This window comes from Callospermophilus lateralis, chromosome 3 (genome assembly GCF_048772815.1).
Source record: "Callospermophilus lateralis isolate mCalLat2 chromosome 3, mCalLat2.hap1, whole genome shotgun sequence".
NCBI lineage: Eukaryota > Metazoa > Chordata > Mammalia > Rodentia > Sciuridae > Callospermophilus > Callospermophilus lateralis.
The window spans coordinates 178,156,923-178,181,394 of record NC_135307.1 but is presented as its reverse complement, the minus strand read 5'-3'; the positions used below and the strand labels follow the sequence as shown (position 1 = coordinate 178,181,394).

The following is a 24,472-nucleotide window of genomic DNA, read 5'->3' as shown; positions in this document are numbered from 1 at the left end:
CTAAGAATATGAAGAAAACAGCAATTTGGAAATACCTAACAAAGCAACAACAAAAGACTCATGGAAAAGACGTTCGGAGTGAGGATGAGCAGGTCTTGGGGAGACTGACTAGAATTTAGAGGTGAAAAGAAAGGAAGTGGGTAGGAGCAACTGTGAGGAAGGAGCCTGTCGCTGAAGCTGGACGGGGCATCATCCAAGATGAGGAAGGTGGAAGGAAGAAGGTGCAGGGGGGAAGAAAGGGCTGTATTTAATGTGTAAGGTTGCAAATAAGAGCTCTCTCTCTCTCTCTTAAATATTTTTAGTTGTAGATAGACATAATACCTTTATTTGTTTATTTATGGGGTGCTGAGAATCAAACCCAGTGCCTCACATGTGCTAGGCAAGTGCTCTACCACCAAGCCACAACCCTAGCCCCAAATAAGGCTTCTTAATGAAGAAAACTCAAACTACAAGAATCTGGATTTTAAAGGTTCAAGGTAAACACTAAAGCAGTTCCACTCAGATTGAGAGCTAGCGAGTGGACTAGGATCATCGGATGTCTCAGGCCCAAAAGGTCAGACATGAAGAAGTGACAAGAATTCCAGAAAACATCTCCCTTCCTGCCAAATTTTAAAACAAGTGCTTAATCTATGTGTGTTAAGTAATGTCCTATTTTTGAAAAGGTCAAACCTTCTAACTGCCTACTCTTTTCATTAAAAGAAAGTGTCAAAGGAGCCATGCTGAGGCCAAACCAGCAACAAAATAAATGACAGTAATGGTTCCTAACCTCTATGCCCAAATAAACACCCACAGTGTAAATGTTATATAAATTACACATTACAAATATAATAAATGACATTTATTATAAATACTTGCATAAACAAAAGACAAGGGACAGTTTTTTTGTTTTTGTTTTTTCCTTATAGAATTCCAATAAATAAATGCAGAAAGAATGAAAGCAAAAACTGCCTTCTGGCAAATACCACAATAATAACTGCTACAGAGAAGATCATCAGGATCATTAATGTGTAAGGTTGCAAATAAGATCTCTCCCTCTCTTTTTAATATCTTTAAAGACATAATACTTTTATTTGTTCTTTTATGTAGTGTGAGAATCGAACCCAGTGCCTCACACATGCTAGGCAAGTGCTCTACCACCAAGCCACAACCCTAGCTCCATGGCATCTCATTACACCCATGAGACATGTCATAACAAAGCAGAAAGACAGCAATATAAGAGTTGAGAAACCTAGCACACACCACCTTAGCAGGTTGATCACCATCTTATCAACTTATCAACACCATATACTTCTTGTTCTTGTTTTTTGTTGTTGTTTGTTTTGGTGCTGGGAAATGAACACAGGCTTTGTGCATGCTAAGCACATGCTCTGCCATCTCCAACACCCATGATATATACCTCTTGATTTGATAACACGGAGAAGGACACGACACTGCTTTTGCAGTATTCTTGCCAAAAACACATGACCTGAATTCAATCATGAGGAAACATCAGACAAACTCAAATTGAAGGATATTCTACAAAGGACTCTTCAAGTGTCAAAGTCATGGGGGAAAAAAAAAAGGAAATATGTTAAATTAGATGACACTGAAGGGAAGTGACAGCTAAAGAAATATGTGAACCTGGCAAAATATGTATTAATGTTTAAAGATTAGTTAATAGTATTGTGTCAATGTAATTTCCTGGTAATGGTAATTCTATTATAGTTTATTAAGATGTTAATATTTGGGGAAGCTGAGTGAAATATATAGAAAGAGGCAGTCATTCTACATACTATTTTTGCATATTAAGAATGAAATTATTTCAAAATGAAGAATTAAAAATAGATTAAAGAAGAAAACTGAGAGGAAAATGACATCTGAATAAAAAAGAAAATACTGTCACAAACAACATACATTTACTATCTCAGGAAAGACACAGTGCCACACCAAGACTCCTGTTCAACAAAGCAGGAAAACATGAAAATGCAGTCAAGTAGATGCAGCAACGACAGCAGGCGAAACACGGAGAAATCACTGCTGCAAGGGGCGGACAAGGAAGGAAAAGTGGCATCCTAGAAAGGGTAAAGCTGGCTGCAGTAGCACATGCCACAGTCCAGCTACTCAGGAGGCTGATGCAGGAGGGATGGCCCAAATCCAGAAGTTTGAGGCCAGCCTAAGCAACACAGTGAGACCCTGACTCAAAAACTGATAAAGAAATAAGCCAGGATGTGAGGGCGATCTGGCTGCAACATCTGTCACCCCATTGATCGCCAGGGTTGATTAGGCTGATCTGGCTGGCTAGGCGGTGTCCCCTTCCTCCCTCACCGCTCCATGTGCGTCCCTCCCGAAGCTGCGAGCCCGGTCGAAGAGGACGATCTTCCCCGATAGAGGAGGACTGTAAGGGTATGATAGCTCTGCTCCCTTGCTAGAACCTCCAAACAAGCTCTCAAGAAATGGGCCAGAACTATACACAGCTGTGCAGCCTCTGAGGCTGGCTCTGTGATCACCAGGCTGGTATCGTTTGAGGATCTACTCAATAGACCAGATGACCTGGAACAATTTAATCCACCTCTTTAAGCCTCGTGTACAAAGTTAAGCCTCGTGTACAAAGTGAATATGACTCAACCTATCTCTCAGGGTTGGTGCAAGAGTGAAATAATGTAAGCAAAAACACAAAGGACTGTGTTTCTCACGTCACAGGCATTCCATAATCATCAGTATGATTCTCAGAGTAGGAAAGGGTTCAACTGTACTCCACAGTTTATGAAAGCAGTAAAATGTGATTCACCTTCAATATTCTTACACCTACAGATGATAAAATCGAAGCCACAGGGCGTGCAGATGTGAACTTTAATTAGCTGGGGAAAACACCAACGTGAAATATCCCATTCCCACCAGCATCAGATAAATGAGACTTAGCTTTGTCTTTAAAGCTACTTGGATTTTCAACCCAACTGGAGTTAGATAAAGATCTGAAACATAGTTCATCATGAAAGATTACAGATTTTCTTTTATGACTTTTATACTGATAGTCTCATTATAGTGTCATATATGTGTATGTGCTGCTTTTCATCACCTAATTGGCACCAAGCACTTTTCTAAATCTCCTAAACAAAACACTTTAAGATTATTTATGTCTTAGCAGAAATATGGGTGATTTTTATTTTTCTACTTCCTAAATTTTATGTAAGCCAAGGGTTAAGGATGTACCTCAGCAGGACATGTATGAGGTTCTGGGTTAAACCCTTAGCATGGGGGAGGAGGATGGGACAGTAATGCAAAATTATGATAGAAAATAACTAACAACAACAACAACAAAACTTGCTCTGATCAAATTTCTGATTCATTGCTTTGGCGAAATCTGTCAAACAACATAATTTAAACCTATCCCTCTGTTAACAGTGGTGTTAACATGGCCCCAAAGAGAAGTCAATAAACATATCAGATGATTATGCTGTGCACCTAACCAATTCTTTGGCCATATTAAAATGGCAATGGGGGTGATGAGAAAAGCACTTACCTCCACAGTGTTTGCAATATAACGGTTGTCACCTTCAACTCTGACAGAGAAGTCATAATAACCACTGGAAAATTTGACATTCACGAAGTTTAGTTCAAAAACATCCCTGTTAAGAATGACAGCAGGTTAGCAAGAATTCACATAGGAAAGTCATGAACATGACAAAGAGGGGCTACAAAGCATCTCCTTGAGACCGACCAGGGTTGCACCACTCCTTAACGTCTCACCTTCCCACCTCTCTCGGGCAACTCCTGCTCACTTACAGACGACAATGTGCAGAAAATGTAAAAACTATCTACAATCACCTCTTCTCCCAAGTCTTCAAAGTTTCTTTTCGTTTGTTTCCCCTTCACTTCTAAAATTCTCCCTCCCTCTGGTAGCATCCCACAATTTAATGCAAAACAGGTAAGTCTATATATAGTATGATTCCAATTATGTCTTGTTTGTTTTTGCAGTGATGGGGATTCAACCTAGAGCCTAAAGCATGCTAGGTGATTTCTCTACCATTGAGCCACATCCAAAGCCCCCAGTTATGTTTAACAACAAACAAAAACCATGAGAGGGCTGGAATTGTAGCTCAGGGACAGAGCACTTGCTTAGCATGTGTAAGGCACTGGGTTCGATCCTCAGTACCACATAAAAATACATAAATAAAGGTATTGGTATTCTCTTTAAAATAGAAATGATTCATAACTAGGCATGGTGGCACACACCTATAATTCCAGCAACTCAGGAAGCCGAGGCAGAGGAGGATCACAAGTTTGAGGTCAGTCTCAGCAACTTAGCAAGGTGCTAAATAACTTAAGTGAGACTCTCTTTTTTTTTTTATTTTTTAGTTGTAGTTGGACACAATACCTCTATTTATTTATTTATTTTTATGTGGTGCTAAGGATCGAACCCAGGGCCTTGCACATGCTAGGTGAGCACTCTACCACTGAGCCACAAACCCAGCCCAAGACTCTGTCTTAAAAAATAAAAAGAGCTGGGTATCTGGCTCAATCCTCTGAGTTTAATTCCCCGTACCAAAAAATAAAAATAAAAATAATTTGTATTTTTTTATAAAAGCTATACATATATCCTTTTAGAATATAAAAATAATGCCTGCAAGTTACCCACAGCTGTACTATCCTAGGTCAACATCTTTGAACATTTTGGACTATTTCCTTATTTTTAAAAAATATATATATTTTTTAGTTGTAGATGGACACAATATGTTTATTTATTCTTATGTGGTGCTGAGGATTGAACCCAGTACCTCACACATGCAAAGCAAGTGCTCTACCACTGAGCTACAGTCCCAGCCCCTCATTTTTTATTGTTTTAAAAAACTTTTCGTAGGTGTAGATGGACAAAATGCCTTTATTTTATTTGTTTATGTATGTATGTATGTATGTATGTATGTAAGTAAGTAAGTAAGTAAGTATGTGGTGCCGAGGATCAAACCAGTGCCTCACACATGCTAGGCAAGCACTCTGCCACTGAGCTACAACCCCGTCCCGGGACCCTTCATTTTTAAGTCTACATAATGATAATATGCAATCATTAAAAGTAATTGTAGAGGGCTTGTGGCTCAGTGGTAAATGCTTGCCTAGCATGCACGAGGCACTGGTTCGATCCTCAGCACCACATACATGTAAAATAAACATATTGTATCCACCTAAAAAATAAATATTAAAAAAAGTGATTTTAGAATACTTAATCCTCTGTGAACATGTTCATGTTATACACTGTAACAGAGAAAATATAATCCTAATTCAATTTTAAATATGTATTTATACGCATAGAAAAAAGACTGGCAAAAAAGACTATAAAATGTTAGCAGCACTTATCCCTGGGTGATGGAATCATGACTGATTCATAGATTTTTTTTTTTTTGAGTGCTTTTCTCGATTATTCTAATTATAAGCTCTCAGTACTCATACATCAGAAAAAAAAATATTAAATTTTAAAATAGTCGTTTATATCACAAAGACAAGATAGAGTCAATTAGGAATTGGGAAAGAAACAGTAAAATCAAAATTGTTTTAGTTTTTAAAATCCTTTTCTTATATTGAACTACAGGATTTTATTGAATGTAGGCAAATTTGGTTTTATGATCTTGGTAATACCTTATTAATCTGACTTCTGACTTCCCAAAACAAATAAGCTGATGCCCTACATAAATATCTATGCCCAGGACTTACCCTACAAGGGTGAAAAATGTCCTTTGGAGGACAGTGGCTCTGGAAGCAACAGACTTGGCATGTTCTAGCTTAACAGTGGCCTGAGTCAGAGGCTGCGACAGAACATTGGTGACTTGCAACTGAAAATAAATAAGTAAATAAATAAACAAATAACAAACACTGAAGTAATAGAGAATTTTGCTTCAGGGTTGCTTTACCTATTGGAAGCAAGCTCTGCAGAATGAATATCTCACTTTGGGAATCTTCCCTAACTTTGGATTGCTACCTATCAGAGATCAAAATTAAATACAGGAAAAATACAATCCAATCAGGAATGAAATAGATTAGAGAATGCTAGAGCTGGGAAGGATCCTAAAGATGACCTTGCCCAATTATCTCAGTTTTCAGAGAAGGAAACTAGAATCCAAGGAAAGAAAAGATCGGTTCCAAATTATACAGCTGTATTTCCTTCTTTCTCATTTCCTATTCTATCCACTCTATTAAAGTACCTCTAAAAAAAATATATATATATATATATTTTTTTTCCTTACTGTTAGATATCATATATGTGTAAATATATACACATGCATGTATATACACAAACACACACAGATATGTTTATATCAAGAAAAATATTTTAGGTAGGGATAAGCAATGGTAAAACTGAAGAAACATGGATAACATTAAACCTCTCATCAACTGTATTTAATGGGTAGTGTAATTCCTATGTTACAGATGAAGAACCTGAGGCTGAGAGGTTAAGGACATGACCATTAAGAGGTTTGAGCCAGGACTCACACTCCAGTCTTGGTTTCATCACCAATACGTTCCCCATGTTATTCTCCCAGCCACAACAGTCCCTCCAATGAACTATATTAATCAAGTTATTTCTCACCACACTCTTGAGGGGATATGGGTTATATGAAGAGTAAGGATAGACAATTTTGAAATTAGAGGGCATTTCTGCAGGGGAATATCTGCAGGGGTCACCAAAGAACTCATGGGTTATAAGGGACTATACTACATGGAACAACCCCAATATTGAGACAAAACAAAATGCTAATTTCTGTAAAGATCTTGTTTTATCAGTGGTTTCCAAGCAACAGCAAGAAATGCTTTATTTGAAGTGAAAATTCTAGATGTATTCAAAGTTTGTGCATTTGTTCTTTAAAGATTAACACAAAAGATGAACACTGCTGAGGGAGAGGGAATACTGTGCTAGAAGAGGCATAAAGATCCCCCACCAGCACAGAGGAGGCCTATGCTTATTTTAAGAATTGCGAACACCGGGATTATTGGGGAATTAAAACAGCTGCCTTAAAACCATGTATCTGAAGAATTCTGGCACTGGGAAATGTATTTTAGAAGCAAGACTTCTCTTTACATCTGGAGTCAAAGGCCTAGAAATGTAATTTTCTTTTACTTAATTTATTGAAAGCCTGTACTATTTAAAATCTTCTAGGGAAACAAATGTTTTTTGATAGACTTGCAAGGTCTGTTACTAGGTCCCCAGTGGTCATGTCCCATCTCCAGGCTAAGAGAAATCAGCCTTGCCCTATTTTTCATGGGTATGTCCTTGCAGGGGCTACAGTTGGCTTTCTGAAAGCTTGCACTAGAAATGGCACCAAAGCAGCACATCTTGGCATAGAGGTCATACCCTCAGGATAGCCTGATCGTGAGTGGCAGAAGCGGGGCCCTCAGGAACAACTACAACTGGCACATGGTATTGATTCTGGGAGAGTGCAGCAGCAGCACAGGCCACACTGAAAGCTTCTGAGAGTGACTCAAAGTTCTTCTTACTGAAGATTGTGTTCATTAGCTGGATGACCTGGTCCTGAAAGAAAAGGGAAATGGCAGTTCAGATCTCTCTCTGCAGGAAGTAGAAAGCCTCCCTTTCCTCCCCATGGGATTTTAGTCATTTCTTATATGTGTCAGGTGTTCAGATGAAAGTGGTTCCAACTGTTAAGCCAAAGCTGTAGAGGGGAAAACAAATATGCTGATTCAAACTTAAAACTTCAGTTTGATTTTTTTTCTATCTCCTATTATAAATTGAAATTCATGCTCTTTATTTGTCAATCTTTATTTGTCAATCTTTAATGTCAATCTATATAACCCAAAGCATTTTCAGATAACTCCTGAGATATACAAGTGTACTACAAAATTCATATTAATGGGGGGCTAGGGATATAGCTCAGTTGGTAGAGTGCTTGCCTCACATGCACAAAACCCAAGGTTCAGTCCCCAGCACCATAAAGAAACAAACAAACATTAACAGTAACCATTTGTTAAATGCCTACATGTGCCAGGTACTATGATGCTTCGTATGTACTACATAAAATCTTGGAAAAAATCCTGAAAGACTGATATTATCAATGTTTTCCAAATGGGGAAACTGAGGCTAATAGCAAGTTAAGTTATAGTGACAAGTTGTAACAGAAAAAAAAAAAAAAAAAGAAGAAGGAAGAAGCAGGGAGTGAAGGAAGGAAGGAAGAAAAACACCAAGACCAAAATAATTCTGATGCAGGCTTATCTCCAGAGTCCTGCCACAAGAAAACCTGTACTTTGCTGATTCCCAAAACCCTCCCAGCTAAACTCCCATCCTTCCTAACCAACATATAAGTAGCGAATTAGGGCCAACTCTGTTGTAGAAGACCAAACTTTATAGCAAAATGTACAGCAGGAAAAAAACTAAAATAACTCTCCATTAAGTACTAATGGGCTGCTTAAAGGAGAAAACTAAAAGCAATTTTTAAAACAAGTGGAACCCAAAAAGCATGATTAAAATTCTGCAGGTTGTTTGCTTAGGAGGAAACATTTTCCACTTCAATCAGTTTTGTTTTTTAAAATCCACCATCTAACAAAAGAGCTCCCTTGTTCCTGACAGTGTTATTCACAGTCGACATGAAATAATTTTCTTTAATTGTACCAATTACATTTTTCCATCACTAGGCTGTTGACATGTTAAAATAGGGAACTGTTCACTAGAATTGTTGTGTCAAAAGCAGTGACAGCAAAATTACTCTAGCCAACCTGGTTAGCAGAAGCTTGGAAATGCAGCAAGAGAAAGTTTAAGTCGTATATGTAGAATGTCATCAATTTATCTGCTTTTCTATGTATAGAAGAATCCCCCCCAAATTTGTATAAGACCCTGCATTCCTGCCTTTTTATCCATAACTGAAATTAAAAGTGAGAGTGATACTTCCAGAACTCGTACATTTAGGATGAAGGAACCGAAACACTAAGAATGTAAATACATGAATAAATTATTAGATCATATCCTGTGGAGAAAATATGAATTTAATTCAAATTATCCAAGACAGTATTAGCAGTCTACTTAAAAGATCAAGGGTTGGTAACCATACACACAAGGTGTACAATAAAGGTCCTACTCAAAAGATTTCCCACACACATTCCAACTAAAGGTTTGTTCAGTTTAATAAGCTCCTTTGGGGGTGGGGGGGATGAACTCTTGAAGTGTCTGTTGGACACACATGCCTCTCTACGAACCATGTCTATCAGCCAAAATGAGCTCAGATTTAGCCACTGCCAAGTAGGAGGGAAGAGAAGACAACAGCGGTGTTGAAGTCCAGGGCACTTCTCAGAGAAAGATTTGCACAGATCACCAAAGTGGAGAGCATTTAGAAGACAAGCAGGAAGGGGTTCTCAGGAGGAAAAGGAAGATGAGACAAGCATAACACGCCTGGCCTTCTTGCCACTACTGCATGACACCTATGTGCCCCATTTAAAGCAGGTGCAACAATTTGTTTATATGTCTGTCACACTGGACAACCGGTTTCTTAATTCAGGCATCACATCCTCTATTTCTCACCCTTGATGCCTAACTCAAGGAATTAAATGACAACGCCCAAAGTGTCATTTGAACATCTGTTTTTGAAAACATCTATCCTTAGCAGCTGAAGTTGACAATGACATTTGTTCCAAGCCAGAGACTATGAGATTGGCACCTCCTTAATGGATGGCACAGTCCCCACGTGGTCCATGAGCTTGTAGGTGGCAGCAACAAATAATGCTGTGGTTTCCAATCCTTCTTCAAACTGGAGATACACACCCCCCAGTTCATCCAGGCGAGCAACAAGGTCCTGTGACAACAAAACGAAAGCTTACTGGAAGTCGAGTGATCACAGAGACACACAAACCACGGTCACCCCAGTGCAGATAGATGGTTTTGACAACTCTTTCCTTCTAAATCTGAAGACCACCTCAGTCACTTGATACTTTATCAGAAATGGTGCTTAGGCAGGGCCAAATACATCATGGAAACACGTGCATAGAACGGTGTCCTGGACAGCTCTGAGAGTGCACCTTCCCTGGCCCCTGTATTCCCGCCCAAGTGCAAGAGTTGTGGTACTAATGACACCAGCCACTCTGGGCAGAAGGTCAGCAGGCCAGGCTGCGGTGCACCCAGATGGATTCCATCACCACCCAGTCACCTACAACCTATGAAGCACAGCATTTCTCCTTCTTGGTCAAAGCTCTGAAAGAGACATACTGCTCTCCTGGGCAACACATCTAGGCACCCAGTGAAGCATCCACTCATGACAGTGTCAGTGGTGAATGTCACAGTTGCCTCTGCAGTCCAGGAGAGTGGGCCCTGAGGAGCAAGACATTCTTTTTTTTTTTTTTTTTAGTTATAAATGGACACAATATTTTTATTTTATTTGTTAATTTTTTTATGTGGTGCCAGGGACTGAACCCAGTGCCTCACACATGCTAGGAAAATGCTCTACCACTGAGCCACAGCCCCGGCCTGAGTAAGACATTCTTAGCAAAGCATAGAATAATAAAAACCACAGTGGTCATTTACTGAGCACCTATTAGGTACTAGGCTTTTTTTTATTTTATCTTTTTTTGCAATATTGGGAATTGAACCCAGGGCTACTCTAGCACTAAGCTATATTCCCAACACTTTTTATTTTTATTTTTTAAAATTTTGATACCCGATAAGTTGCCAGGCCAGCCTCGAAATTATAGTCCTCCTATCTCTGCCTCTCAAACAGCTGGGATTACAGATGTGCCTGGCCTGTATGAGGCTCTTTAGAACCTCACTTGTTCTTGCAACAACCAAATATAGAAATTGAAGCTCAGAGCCATTAAAGAACTTGCCATGGATTAAAAAGTGGTAAGTGGTAGGAAAAAAGCATTTGAATTTTACGTTTGTTGGGCTCCAAAAACCTGGGAAATTAGATTACCTCTACAAAAGGCTGGAAAAACAATGTTACCTATTTTATGATGTAACTATATCAGCCTAACAAATATTCCCTCGGACATATTATTGCTCAAACACAAATAACATAAGCATGCTATGGATTTAAAATATAAGTGGGTATAAAAAATCGGGCATGTCTATGTGCAAGATTCTTTTCCTAAAAGGTGTCAAAGATTGGAGCTGGGAGACCTATTTGGCAAAACAGTTCTGACCTCAATCTCCTCCACAATGTTCCTCAGGTCGGCTTGCTGGGACAGATGGGATGCTGTCTGCAGAGCCTGGATTGTTCTGGAAGGGAAACAGTAGAACACTGAAATTAGTTAACTTTATAAGGGATATCCTCTTAGGGAGACTAGCACTCGAATCAACCAAGGTGTATTTGGCATTCCAAATGTATACATGGCCCAAACTGGCTGTCTGTTAATTTTTTAACTTTTCTTACTCGAAGACAAAGCGATAATGTGGAATCTACATGTGACACTGTTGAATAGAATCTGGGTCAACTATTCTGAAACAAGAATAATGCAACCTAAAGATACAATAATTCAGGAAATATGTGCTAAATGGTTAACATTTGTGCTGCTGGGAGACCTAAATGCCACTAATCCTTCAAGCATTAAATAAGAGCAAAGATCTGTTCCTAAACCAATTTTAATCTTATTTTCTTTTTCTACCATTTATTTTTACTATAAAAGAACATTATTTGTCCAAAATTCAAATAAACATTACTAAAAAAAGTTAAAATTTCTATAATAGCTACCCTTAAAAGATAACTAGTCTCCAATTTAGTTTTAACTTAATAATCTATGTATATACGGTTCCGTATGAATACATATAAATGTACTTCATTATTACTAACAATTATAGTTTGGATATGAGGCATTCTCCCCATCCCAAAAGCTCACATATCAATGTAGGAGGTGAAATTATAAGATTATGAGGCAGGCAACCCCATCAGTGGATTACTGGGAGGTAGCTGTAGGCTGGCGGGACATGGAGGAAGTAGGTCACTGGAAGGATGTCTTGGGATCATAGATTTTGTCCCTGGCTCCTTCTGCGCTCTCTTTCTGCTTTCCACCTGTCATGAGCTATGCAGTTTTCCTCTGCCACACCCTTCCATCATGACCACACTCTCCCATCTATCTCACCTCAGGACCAGAGCAATGGAGCAGTTGACCGTGGACTGAACCTCTGAAACTGTGAGCCCAAATCATCTTTCCTCCTCTAAGCGGTTATTGTCAGGTATTTTGGTCATAGATACGAGAAGCTGACACAGTGTTAGACTGCCTAAATGTACCACAATTTCCTCACTTAATTTCCAATTGATAGTTTTTTGTTTTGGTACCAGGATTTGCACCCAGAGGCACTTAACCACTGAGCCAGGTGTGCTTAACCTCTAAGACGCTTCCCCAGCCTTTTTTAATGTTTTCTTTTGAAACAGGGTCTCGCTAAGTTACTTAGGACCTCACTAAGTTACTGAGGCTGGCTTTGAACTTGCAATCCTCCTGCCTAAGCCTCCTGACCTGCTGGGATTACAGGCATGCACAACCATGTCTGGCTTGATAGATATTTTTTAAACTAGATCTTATAATACTATAACTGATAATCTTTATTCACAAATAAATTTTTCAAAATTTATGGAGGTGAAATTCATAAACAAAATTAACCATTTTTAAAGTGAATAATTCAGTGGCACTTGCAACATTCACAATCTTGTATAACTACTACCTCTGTCTAGATCCAAAACATTTCTATCTGTCCAAAATAAAATCCTATACCCATTAATCAGTCTCCCATTCTGCCTTCTCCCAGTCTCTGGAACCCTCCAGCTAAGTTGTCTCTATGGATTTATCTATCCTGGGTATGTCAGACAAATTATATCATACAAATATGTGATCTTTAATGTCTGAAGTCTTTGACTCAGCATGTTTTTGAGATTCATCCATGTTGTAGTATGTATCAGTGCTTCACTCATTTTTATGGCTTATTCATATATTTTAGCCTAATTATGAGTGTATTCCTGGAAGATAAACCCTTTTAGGTGGAAGGTTACAGGTGTATATACATGATTTTTCATTATATTCTCTTGATGCAAATAGCTTGGAAAATATAAATGGTACTTCTCAGGGTCAAAAGAGGAAAGCTGAGGCCCCCTGGTGGTCAGACAGCTCCAGCCCTAATTCCTGAGATGACAGATCCTCCTGCAAACCACCACTTATCAAGTCAGCATGTCAGGAAATGTACAGTGGGAATCTGTCTACTTATGTCCAGATCATAGCAATTTAGATTTCCTCTATTGAAAACTAATTCCATTAGGATGACAAGTTGGAAAACAGGAGTCACAATTCACAGAGAGAAGCCCCACGAGCTTTCAATGACTCCTATGGGATACTTGTTGTTATAATGCACTTGGGAAAATGAAACCTGAATTTCTGAACAAGATAAAAAAATCCCACATCTGCCTATATAAATGCTGAGCTCAGAAAAGACTGCTAAGATAGCCTAGAAAGAATTTATCAATTAAGACAGCATTTTTCTCTTCTTTGGAATGACTGACTGCCATGCTGGTAACAACCTTGGAAATTTAAAATGAAATTAATCCATTTAGCTTCAGAAAAGTTTTGTCACAGGCTTTAATTACTTATTCCCCAGCCAGTGATTTCTTTCTCTCTAGAGTACTATATTCAAACAGATTCAAAGCAGATTCTGTTTTGCTAATATAAAGCAGATGACTCAGAGAAATTGGTTTTTAAGAGACATCTTTTCAGATGGCTCATTTAAACCCATAAATATTTTCTCTTTCAGGTCAGGCTCATTTAAACCCATAAATATTTTCTCTTTCAGGTCAGGCTTATGAACATACACTTCCTAGGATAACTTCACTTAAATATAGAGGGCCCAAACAGTTCTAATGCATATCATATTTCCCTAAATGGGGCAAATAAGCAATAACAATATAAAAGGATCCTACCAGTTTGATCGACATAATAATTCCATGAAGTAGATAAAATTCTGTGGGTTTTACTTGTGAAAGAACTGAGGTTTAGGTTTAGAGGCGTTAAGCAGCCCACTTGTGGTAACAGAGGTATAGAGTAGAAGAGTCTGGATTTGAAAAGTTCTATTTGATCCAAAACATGTGTTCTGTCTTCCTATAAGCTTTCTTATAGAGTAGTTTCACCTTTATTAATCCTTTGTTAGGCACATTCAACATGCCAGGCTCCATGAGTACTGCAAATAAAGAAGGCTAAGACCTAATATAGAAACAGTTATAATACAACCAAGGAAGTAGCCAGCTCCCTAATGAGGAAATGCTCTAGGGAAGGAACTCTGCTTCCTGCATGCCACCAAGAGCAGACACTGGGCTAGGCTCTCCACGCCCATCATCTCATTTGATCCTAACATCTGCTTCTGCTCTGTGATGTAAAGATTTCTGGTCTTCTTTTACAGGTGAGGCTCAATAGAACTTAGTAACTTGCCCAAAATCACACAGCAAAGAAGGAACACAGCTGGTGTTCAAATGCACATCTGCCTGACTCCTTTGTACTACTTCTTATTCTAGGGTTTTTGAGGAAGGAGATTTCCCTTTTTGCTTAGAGGAAATGAGGGGTTTTTTGGGTAGAAAGTAGTGGCATCAGAGTAAGGGACTAACAGTGACGACATGACATGAGATGGTAGTAACTAGGGGAGCATTCTATCAAAAGGGATTATGAACAGCAATAAAAATGTATGGCCTGAAATCAAAGGACCACAGGGCCAAGCACCTGGCAAAGTGTGTATGAAACATTAGCCCAGGAAAGTATCAGCCCTGAAGTCACTGAGTGCCAACCATGTGAATGTGAGTAGGGTGGGGGAGTGACAAAGAATACCCAAATACTGCCAACTCTGTCCTTAACAAAGCTGCAAGTTCAGAGACAATCTGATTGTTGACCAAAGCCCTGGGAAATGATCTCACTGTCCTGAAAGTGAGAATCAGTGTCACCAACCTCTTGCTATACAATTAACAGGCACTCCATACCCTCTTTTTTTTTTTTTTTAGTTGTAGTTGACACAATACCTTTATTTATTTATATGTGGTGCTGAGGATCGAACCCAGGGCCTCACACGTGCTAGACGAGCGCTCTACCACTAAGCCACAACCCCAGCTCCATACCCTCTTTATGGGTTGCCATTAAATGGGACACATAGAAAATGAAAAATTGTTTTTTTAAAATATTCTCTTAATTGTAGATGGACACAATATCTTTTTTAATTTGGTGCTGAAGATCAAACCCAGTGCCTCACTCATGCGAGGCAAGTGCTCTACCACAGAGCCACAACCTCAGCCCTGAAAAATCATTTTAAATGACTTGTTTAGTCTAAGAAAAAAGTTACACCTCATTACTTTTAAATTTAACAAATATCCTGAAGTCAGTGGCCAGATACCATTTTAATAAACATGAGAATTGCTCCAAGTACTTTTCCTGAGGGGCTTCTCCTTCACTTTTGCCTCTTGCAGAGTAAGCAGCAGGGTCCTAATTCCTAGAATATTCTATACTCTCCCCTCCAGATGCCATCTCTCACAACTTCTAAGGATACCATAAGCCCCACTTTTTCACAGAGCTCCCATTGCCAATATCTCACTGTGCCCTGGTCAAACCCCAAGAAATTTCTGAGCTCACTGGACTCACTCTAAGTTTCTACCCTCTAACCTAAAAAGAAGATGGTGTCTCTGTGTAGTAGTGGGTTTATGCTCTGGCTCTGTACTTGTCTTCTACCTGAGCAGCATGCAGAAGGCCATGTCTTTGTTAGCTCCACCAAGGACAGGGACCTTACTGCCTAATTCAGTGGTTGTGTCTGACATGTGTAGCAGAACATGTGGCTTAGAATAGGTGCCCAGGAAATATCTGATGAACCAAGAATGAGCCATCTTGGGATAGGAGGCCTGAGAAGGCTTAAATTGACAACTCACGCCAGCACAGTCTCTTCCTTGCCTAGGCGAGCAGTGAGGGCCCCAAGTGCTTCCTGGGATGCCAAGGGAAGGCCCAAGCCGCTGAGGGCTGCGACTGCGTGGTAGATCTGGGCAACAGATGAGTCTTCACTGACAGCTGCCAGGAGCATATCTTTGGTCTCATTTGAAACAGAGATCTAGGAAAGACAGCAGACTCAGAGGTTTAGAACAGGTTCTGAGTTTTTGGCAACTGCCAGTCACAACCATTTTGCACATACTCACCACCCCTAGTCCCCAGATGTCAGAATTCTTGTTAAACCCTCAGCACAACCCCTTCCAAAAGAGGCTGACAAGTTACTGTGGTCTTGTTTACTTCCGTAGTTCAGTAAACTACATTTAGTAAAATGATCCAGATATCTGGGGATACACGGTGATTTTTTTTTTTTAACTGGGAATTGAACTCGGGCATTTTTACCACTGAACAACATCCCTTCTTTCTTTCCTTCCTTCTCTCCTTTTTGGTACAGGGGATTGAACCAGGGTGCTTACCACTGAGCCACATCCCCATTTTGAGGCAGGGTCTCATTAAGTTGCTGAGGCTGGCCTCAAACTTGCAATCCTCCTGCCTCAGCCTTCCAAGTTTCTGGGATTACAGGCGTACACCATCACACCCAGCCTCTTCAAACATTTTTAAATGTTAAAGGGAAATGGAAAGAAAAACTCAAAGCCTCCCAGAAGAGAGGCAACAGGGGTTGGGGTTGTGGCTCAGTGGTAGAGCACTTGCCTGGCATGTGTGAGGCACTGTGTTCAACTCTCAGCACCACATGTAAATAAAAAAAAATAAAATAAAATAATAATGCTGGGCACAGTGGCACATGCCTGGAATCCCAGCAGCACAGGAGGCCGAGAAAGAGGATCATAAGTTTAAAGCCAGTCTTAGCAAAGGCGAGGCACTAAGCAACTCAGCGAGACCCTAGGTTGGAGATGTGGCTCAGTGGTCAAGTGCCCTCGAGTTCAATCCCTGGTACCCCCCCAAAAAAACAAAAAACAAACAAACAACAACAAAACAGAAGAAAGGCAACAACTGCAGGAAAAACTTCATTTAAAACCCACGAAAAGTGAAAACTCAGGGGAAAAATAAACAAACTATACTATCTTTTAAAAATGATCATAGAAAGAATTGCTTTCACACCACTAGAGTCTCATTGTTTACAAAAAAACACAATAAATTAGCACAGTGGTACACATAAGTAATCCCAGCTATTTAGGAGGCCACAATTCAAGGCCAACCTGGGCAACTTAGTGAGACCTGTCTCAAAATAAAAAAATGAAAAGGGCTAGGGTGGATTCAATCCCTAGTACCAAAGAGACAGAGACAGAGAGAGAGAGAGAGAGAGAGAGAGAGAGAGAATATGAATGAATTCAGGGAACTAGGGCATTAGCTCAGTGGTAGGGTACTTGCTTAGTATGCATGAACCCTGGATTTAATCCCCAGCACCACACACAATCATACACAAAATAATAATCTGACATGACCCTCCCCTTTAAAAATGTGATTTACAGTTTAAAGCAAATGTCGGTTTAAGAAAATCTGGACTCACCTCACACCCTGGGAGGGCCTGGCTGGCCTGGGCAGCATAGAAGAGGGAATCCACGTTGCTGGGATCAAGGTTAGATTTGATGAAGGTGCATGCTTTCTAAATAAGGGAGAAAATCAATGTTAAGTGGGTGACATGCAGTGACCAGAAAAGCAAAGGTGTTTTGCAATGATAAATAAAATTCTAAGCTATCTACGGTGGCTTGCAGTAATGGGCTACACACAATGTAGTTTCTTAAATACTTGTTTTCCATAAGACTCTACATTACCCCAAACAGCCTGATTCACACAAAAAGCAACAAGTCTGAAGACATACTCGTCCTTCTGAACCCCAAAGGAAGGAGAAGCCAAAGATGAGGCTCCTATCAATGATCATAGGCCCCTTCATAGATAGGATCATCATCCGAATAAGAAACCTGGGCTTGGAGTTGATAAATAACCTGCAAAAGGTGACCAAGCTGGTAAGCAACAGTCTCCCCTGATTCCAGCTGCACTGAGGTCTCCCCTGAGATGTCTTCAAAGCCAAATAAGATTCCACAAATCGGAAATGACCTTAAAACCCTCTTTATTCCCTGGACTTGTGGCCCATGTGTAGGTGTCACCACCCATCAACTGGCCAAACCAGAAATCAGGGGCTCTGCTTTGACTTCTCCCTTCCCTCCAAGGCTGTCAAGCCTACCTCCTTTTCATTTCTCACCCCAATCCCACCCCAGGGCTTCTGTTATTCCCTTGAGGCAAGTTGTTGCCATTTCTCACCTAGACTGCCACAATCCTTTCCTAGAGTCTCAAGCTATGCGATCCACTCTGCACACTGCTTTGAGACTGATCTTAACAAAATACAAACATATCCATGTTGCTTTGCTACTAAAATCCTTCAGTGGTTCCCCATTATTCTCAGACGAGATCCAGATTTTTTGACGCAGCATGCAGTACCCTCACTCTCTGCCACACCCCACCTCCAACTCCAAATTTTATCCTCCCGTCTTCTGCAGCCCCAGGTGTGCCATGCTCCTGCGCTTGACATTTTGGTCTTGCCATTGCCAGGAGTACCTTTCCCTTACCCTGCCAAACCACCTTCATCTCTGCTCAAATGGACCTTCTCCACAAAGTCTTCACTGATGCTCCTGCCAGGAGAGGAGGTACCTCTCTCTCCAGTGATCCCAAAAGCACTCACCATGCTCCTACCTCTCTCCCCTTCCAGCTAGTTTCCTGGTAGCACTAACTGCCCATCACAGTGACTGGCACAGAGGCAGCACATAACAAAACCCTGGCAACTTCTCCTCCACTGAATTCCAAGAGAGATTATTTAATAATTACACTGCTAAACGTTTTGGTCAAAGTATATAAAATCCAGATATTCAAAATCACACTGCAATAAACCAGTTAGAAGCGACTGCTTCTGAAGAATAGCACGCGGAACAGGGTAGGGTGGGCTGTGCAAGGGCTCCTTGCTTTTCCCCAATAGCCATTCTACATATGTGAAGTTTCAGTGCATGCATATGTACTTGAACCAAAATGCTTTTCAAAAATTTTATGAATAAAATTTAAGTAGGAGTCTCAAAACAAATTAGTTTCAATCAGAAGTTTGAAAGAAGTCTGATGGAGGAAGGGAAGAAACAAAATATAAATATAATTAGGTTTCTAAAGAAGAGAACAGATGTATCCAGCAAGGCGTTCTTTTGGTAGAATGTGGGTAAGCCAGACACATGCTCTGTCGCCCTCTGGTGCTTTTACAAAGAAATGATAACCGGAGACCCCACAGCGATGACCACAGTCAGGCTAACTCTCTAATTCCATAATGTGTTGGTTTTCTAAATGCTTCCTGTGCATTTCTCATTTAGTCCTGACAGTCCTATGCATTAGGCATTCTTATTATCTCCCTAAATTTACAGACAAGAAAAATGAGGCATCAGTGAGGCAAAGCAACTTGCCCACAGTCTTTCTCACTCTCTACTAGGGAACTCAAATTCAAATCCAGGCATTCTGGCTCCAGACTCTGAGCTGTACAAGCCCTGTCACAAAAGCCCATGGAAAATGATCTGTTCTTGGGTAAAATTAGCTCAGGCCTACTCTAATGTGTCACAAAGATAAACAAAGGTAAATAGTGATGGTATTCAATGGCTCCAAAGCCCACAATGTTTACAGCTCAGTTTTAAGAACAGCAGGAATGGGGAGACCTCAAAAAATATGCTCTGGACTCTGTGAGCTCTCCGGAGCTGAGGCTTCAGCCAGCCCTTTTGGAGGATGTGTGGCTTTGACTCAGCCGTCCCCCAATCTGAGACTTACCTTCCCAAGGGAAAGCTGAGAATCATTCCCTAAATGTCCCTCACCTGTCTACTCACTTCCGGCTTTCTTTTTTTTTTTTTTTTCCTCTTTCTTTTTTAAAATATTTTTTAGTTGTTGATGTACCTTTATTTTTTATTTATTTATATGTGGTGTTGAAGATCGAACCCGGTACCTCACACATGCTAGGCAAGTGCCCTGACACTGAGCCACAACCCAGCCCCACCATTTCCAGCTTTCTGTGCCCTGTTAATACTCCAACTGACCCAGCACCCTCCTGAGCAAAGTACCACAAGGCTTTCCTCTACTCTTCTTCCAGACAACTCCTTAAACCTCATCAGGGACCAAGTCCTACAGGGAAGACAGCAGGAACAGTTCCCAGCTACTGTCTCCTCTCAGATGTGCTTTGCAACACCCTGGCTAGTGCCCCCACACCAGGTCACTGAACCCACTGTTTCCATGCACACTGCTTACCATGGCCCCCCATACCTCCGCTCCAGCAGCCCTGGACACCCACTCCCAGTCCCAACAGTTCCGCCAGCACTTTTGAGCCTCCAGGTTTTTTTTTTTTTTTTTTAATTTGTTATATGATGCAGAAGACATTACAATTCATATTACACATATAGAGCACAATTTTTCATATCTTTGGTACACAAAGCAGAGTCACACCATTCGCGTCTTCATACATATACTTAGGATAATGAGGTCCATCGCATTCCACCATCTGTCCTACCCTCATGCCCCTCCCTCCCCTTGCCCTATGTAGAGTTCATCTGCCCCCCATGCACCCCCAACCCCATTAATCAGCCTCCTTAAATCAGAGAAAATACCCGGCAGAACCTCCAGGTTTTATTCAGGACACTCTCTCCCTCTGAAAGTCCCTTACCTCATCAGGTAAACTTCTCCCTCTCAATGAGTATATGGTATACTAAGAAGTTTTAGGGACTTAATAAAAATAAAATTTCCCTAGTCCTTCTCTCCCCACCAACTGCTAACTTCTCTCTTCCCAAAGCCACACTTCTCTAGAGTTACCTGTACTCACTAAGTCTTCATTTCCTCACCTCTACATTCCAATATGGTTTCTGTCCCCATCAAGCCACTCCATCCAAACTGTCAAAGCCAGGGACATTTCTGAGGGTTCATGCCCTCAACCCTGGATGGATCAATGACCTCCTCATTTTGAAGTTAGTTCTGTGGGCTTCCAGGATCCCATGTCCCCACTCCTCACCCCATTCTCTCTCACTTCTCCAGTAGCTCCTCCAGAGTTTCAAGCTCTGTGTGGGCCCATCCAAAAATGGGGGTGTCTCAACTCCCAAGCCTACTTCTCATCCTGCCTTCTCTTTCCCCCCCAGGCAATTTCATTCATGCCCACAATCTCATCCAGAACCTCCATGCAGACAACTCTCAGGTTTGTACCTCTAGCTTAGACTTCACTCAGCCGCCATGTACATGACTCAAAGGCACTTAAAGCTCAAGGTATTGAAGGACAATTTCATGTTTTTTTCTAAACAAACCAAATTCTTCCTCAGTGCTCCTGTCTTATGGAATGGCCCAACCTCCATCCATGCAGCAAGCTGAAAATCTGGTGTCTTCCTCTAAACCCCTCTGTAGTCAATCTTGCCCCACAGCCACTTGCTGTCTGTCCTCTGCAAAGCAGGAGAGAAATTTTTCTAAAATGCAAATCATACAATGAACTATTTAAAATCAACTGCTCTTTGGAGGAAGATCAAAAAAGGCCCAGTGGCTTGGCTCCAGCCCACCTCTTAGGTCCACTCCTCCCTCTGACGCCAATGACGCGAAGCCTCCTTCCAGTCTCTCAAAGGTAACCTGCCCCTCCCCACAGAGGCTCTTTGCTCAGGCGGTTTCCTCAGCTTGCTGCCCCTTTGCTCTCTCCCCTCCCAGCTATCTCCCACTTTCTGTCATGCCCTCCTTCCCTTAGAGTGCCTACCACATGCCCACATGCTGTGCTAGGCACCAGGGATACACAGCAAATAATATGCACACATTCTTGCCTTCAGGGAGGTCTCACCTAGGGTGAGATACAGTGGAATTTAAACTTGAGATTTCCTTAGGAGAGCCTGGTGACTAGATCAAAGTCTCCTCTTTTACACCTATAGAAGTCCTGTATTTATAAAAGCACATGCCTCACTTTCAGCCTATCTCCACTTTTAGAATCTACATTCCAAGGGCGCAGGGACTCTTTTTTTGATCAACACTAAATCTCCAGTGCATGGCACCACACTAGTGCAGAGCAGAAACCCACTACACATCTGTTGCCTGACTGAAGGAGCTGTGCAGCAAGACCCAGCAAGCGGCACCCCATGGCCGATAGCTTGAGCGCGGGCTCCCTCTGCTGGGCTCCCATGGTACTTTCCACAAACTATAATGTGCCTCTGCTCCCTTGGCTCTAACTAGATAAGCTCTGTTGTCTTCTCTGCACTCACACAGTGCTGGGCACACACTTTGAGAATGCTCCAAAGCGATCACACCCCTCAAGTGCTGCCACCCCCGGCAACCATCTCAGTGTCTGGCCCACAAACACAACTTTTTCTTTTGCAGTGCTGGGGATTGATCCCAGGGGCTCCCACATACTGTGCAAACTCTTTACCACCAAGAACAACCCCAGCCCTGACACACTTTTATATGCACCCAACACATGCCAGACACCATGCTAATTACTTTATAATTACTTATTATTTAATCTTCACCATGCTCTATAAGGCAGATATTATGCTAAGTTTACAGATAGGAAAGTGCTTTATATAAATAACCTGTGAGTACTGTCTAATGTTTCCTGACTTAGTCATCTGTATACTGCCATCACTTTTTGTCACAATGTTTCCCATTTACTTCGTATTTTTATTAAAATGAATACAAAACAACTCCCATTTTTCTCAATCTTGTGAAAAACTACACAGTATCTATAAAAATCACCATTTTGATATGCTTAAGTTTTATATACTTATACAGCACTCAACTATCAAAATGAAAGATGCTCTAAAACCAGCTCTTATTTTACACAGCTGCTACGTCTTTTATTCCCATGAAACCCCATTTCTTCCAGTTTATTGCTGAAACTTGTGACAAAATTCCAAAATTTCCCCTAAGGACCCACCTCTGTGAGAACAACCAACTCAGTGCATATAGCAGGGGATGTTCTGCTCAGCTAAAAGCAACAACAGGACAAACACCATGACGTGCAGCAACAATAACAGACGTTTGCTCTCAACAGATTTATGTAGCATGCACATCTAGAAGGAGTTCTCATAGCACGGAACCACCTATGCAAGCTCCCTCTCTTCTACTCACAATCACCACTGTGCATTTCATAAGCGATTGAAAAAATGAAGTATGCAATGAACCCATTTGTTTTCTGATTAGGATGCATATTTAGAGAGCCTTCATTTCTGTTAGGCTAAAGTTTACAATTCAGGTGTGTGCTGGCATGGGAACGATGTCAGTCAGTGGATACCATATGTAATCATATGTCATAGTTTGGATCTTAGAAGTACTCAAAAGGCCACATGCCAAGACTTGGTCACCACCAGTAGCACTATTGGGAGGTGATGGGACCTTTAGAAAGTGGGACCTGGTGGAAGGAAATTGGACCTCTGTGCTCTTGAAGGGGATATTGGGACCCCAGCCCCTTCCTCTCTCTCTGCTCCCCAGCCACAATGAGGTAAGTAGCTCAGCAAGACCACATGCTCCCAGCCACAATGTTCTAACTCACCAAATCAAGAGAGCCAATCAACCATGGACCAAAACCTCTGACGCTGTGAGCCAAAACAAATCTTTCCTCTTTTAAGTTATCTCAGGTATTTTGTCTCAGTGACAAAAATGTGACTAACACGCAGTACTACTAATAGGAGCAAATATTACATATTTACCACATGCCACCACTATGCTAACCACCCTCCGTATGACAGCTGTGAGCCGAGTACTACCATTATGTCCATCTTACAGATGAGATACCAAAAATTCTAAAGGTTTTAGGTAAGGTGCAAGGGTTACCTGACTGTTTTCAAGTCAACCTCTTGAAGCCAAGCAGTTTGGATGATAACCCTAAGGGCACAGCTGGCCTAACCATATAAGTATCCCAGGTCAACTGCAATGCAGTTCTCGGTGGACCCAACATCTTTATTTTATTTTTATGTGGTGCTGAGGATCGAACCCAGTGCCCCGTGCATGCCAGGAGAGCACGTTACTGCTTGAGCCACATCCCCAGCCCAAGATGGGACATTTTGAGCATTAAGAAGAATACAACTGGGACTGGGTTGTGGCTCAATGGCAGAGCGCTTGCCTCGCACATGTGAGGCACTGTGTTCGATCCTCAGCACCACATAAAAATAATTAAACAAAATAAAGACATTGTGTTCATCTATAACTAAAAAAAATATTAAAAAAAAAAAAAGAATACAACTGAAGTAGATCTGGAAGAGATCAACAGGGACTACTAGAGTTCTGGCCATAACAGAATTAAAGGAATTGAATTTACCCCTCCTACCATAAGTAACTATAAAATAAGACAAAATATATGAAGTCAAGACACTGGACGACAGCACAAAGCTGTGATCCTTGAAAGAAAGTTAACTCAAATTACACTGTGATAAATTAAGATGCATATTATAATAAAGCTAAACACCAACAGAAGATAAAAACTGTAATACTAAAAAATACCTAATCTAAAAGAAGAGAGGTAAGAAGGGGAAAAAATAGATAAATAGAAAACTTTGAGACAGTAGATTTTAACCAAACAGTAAAACTCCCCAACTAAAAG

General features: G+C 40.8%; 1 protein-coding gene across 2 annotated transcripts in view; it reads right to left on the bottom strand.

Annotated features, from left to right (window-relative positions):
• Rpn2 (ribophorin II) overlaps positions 1–24,472 on the bottom strand; it is a 58,145-nt gene that overhangs the window by 25,038 nt on the left and 8,635 nt on the right. For both annotated transcript variants that reach the window (XM_076851825.1, XM_076851827.1), the window contains exons 3-9: positions 17,417–17,512; positions 15,837–16,012; positions 11,101–11,176; positions 9,627–9,761; positions 7,319–7,495; positions 5,683–5,801; positions 3,500–3,605 (exon numbers count right to left, since the gene is read on the bottom strand). In XM_076851825.1, the coding sequence (XP_076707940.1) occupies positions 3,500–3,605; positions 5,683–5,801; positions 7,319–7,495; positions 9,627–9,761; positions 11,101–11,176; positions 15,837–16,012; positions 17,417–17,512 (885 nt within the window). The remainder of the gene's footprint in view (positions 1–3,499; positions 3,606–5,682; positions 5,802–7,318; positions 7,496–9,626; positions 9,762–11,100; positions 11,177–15,836; positions 16,013–17,416; positions 17,513–24,472) is intronic.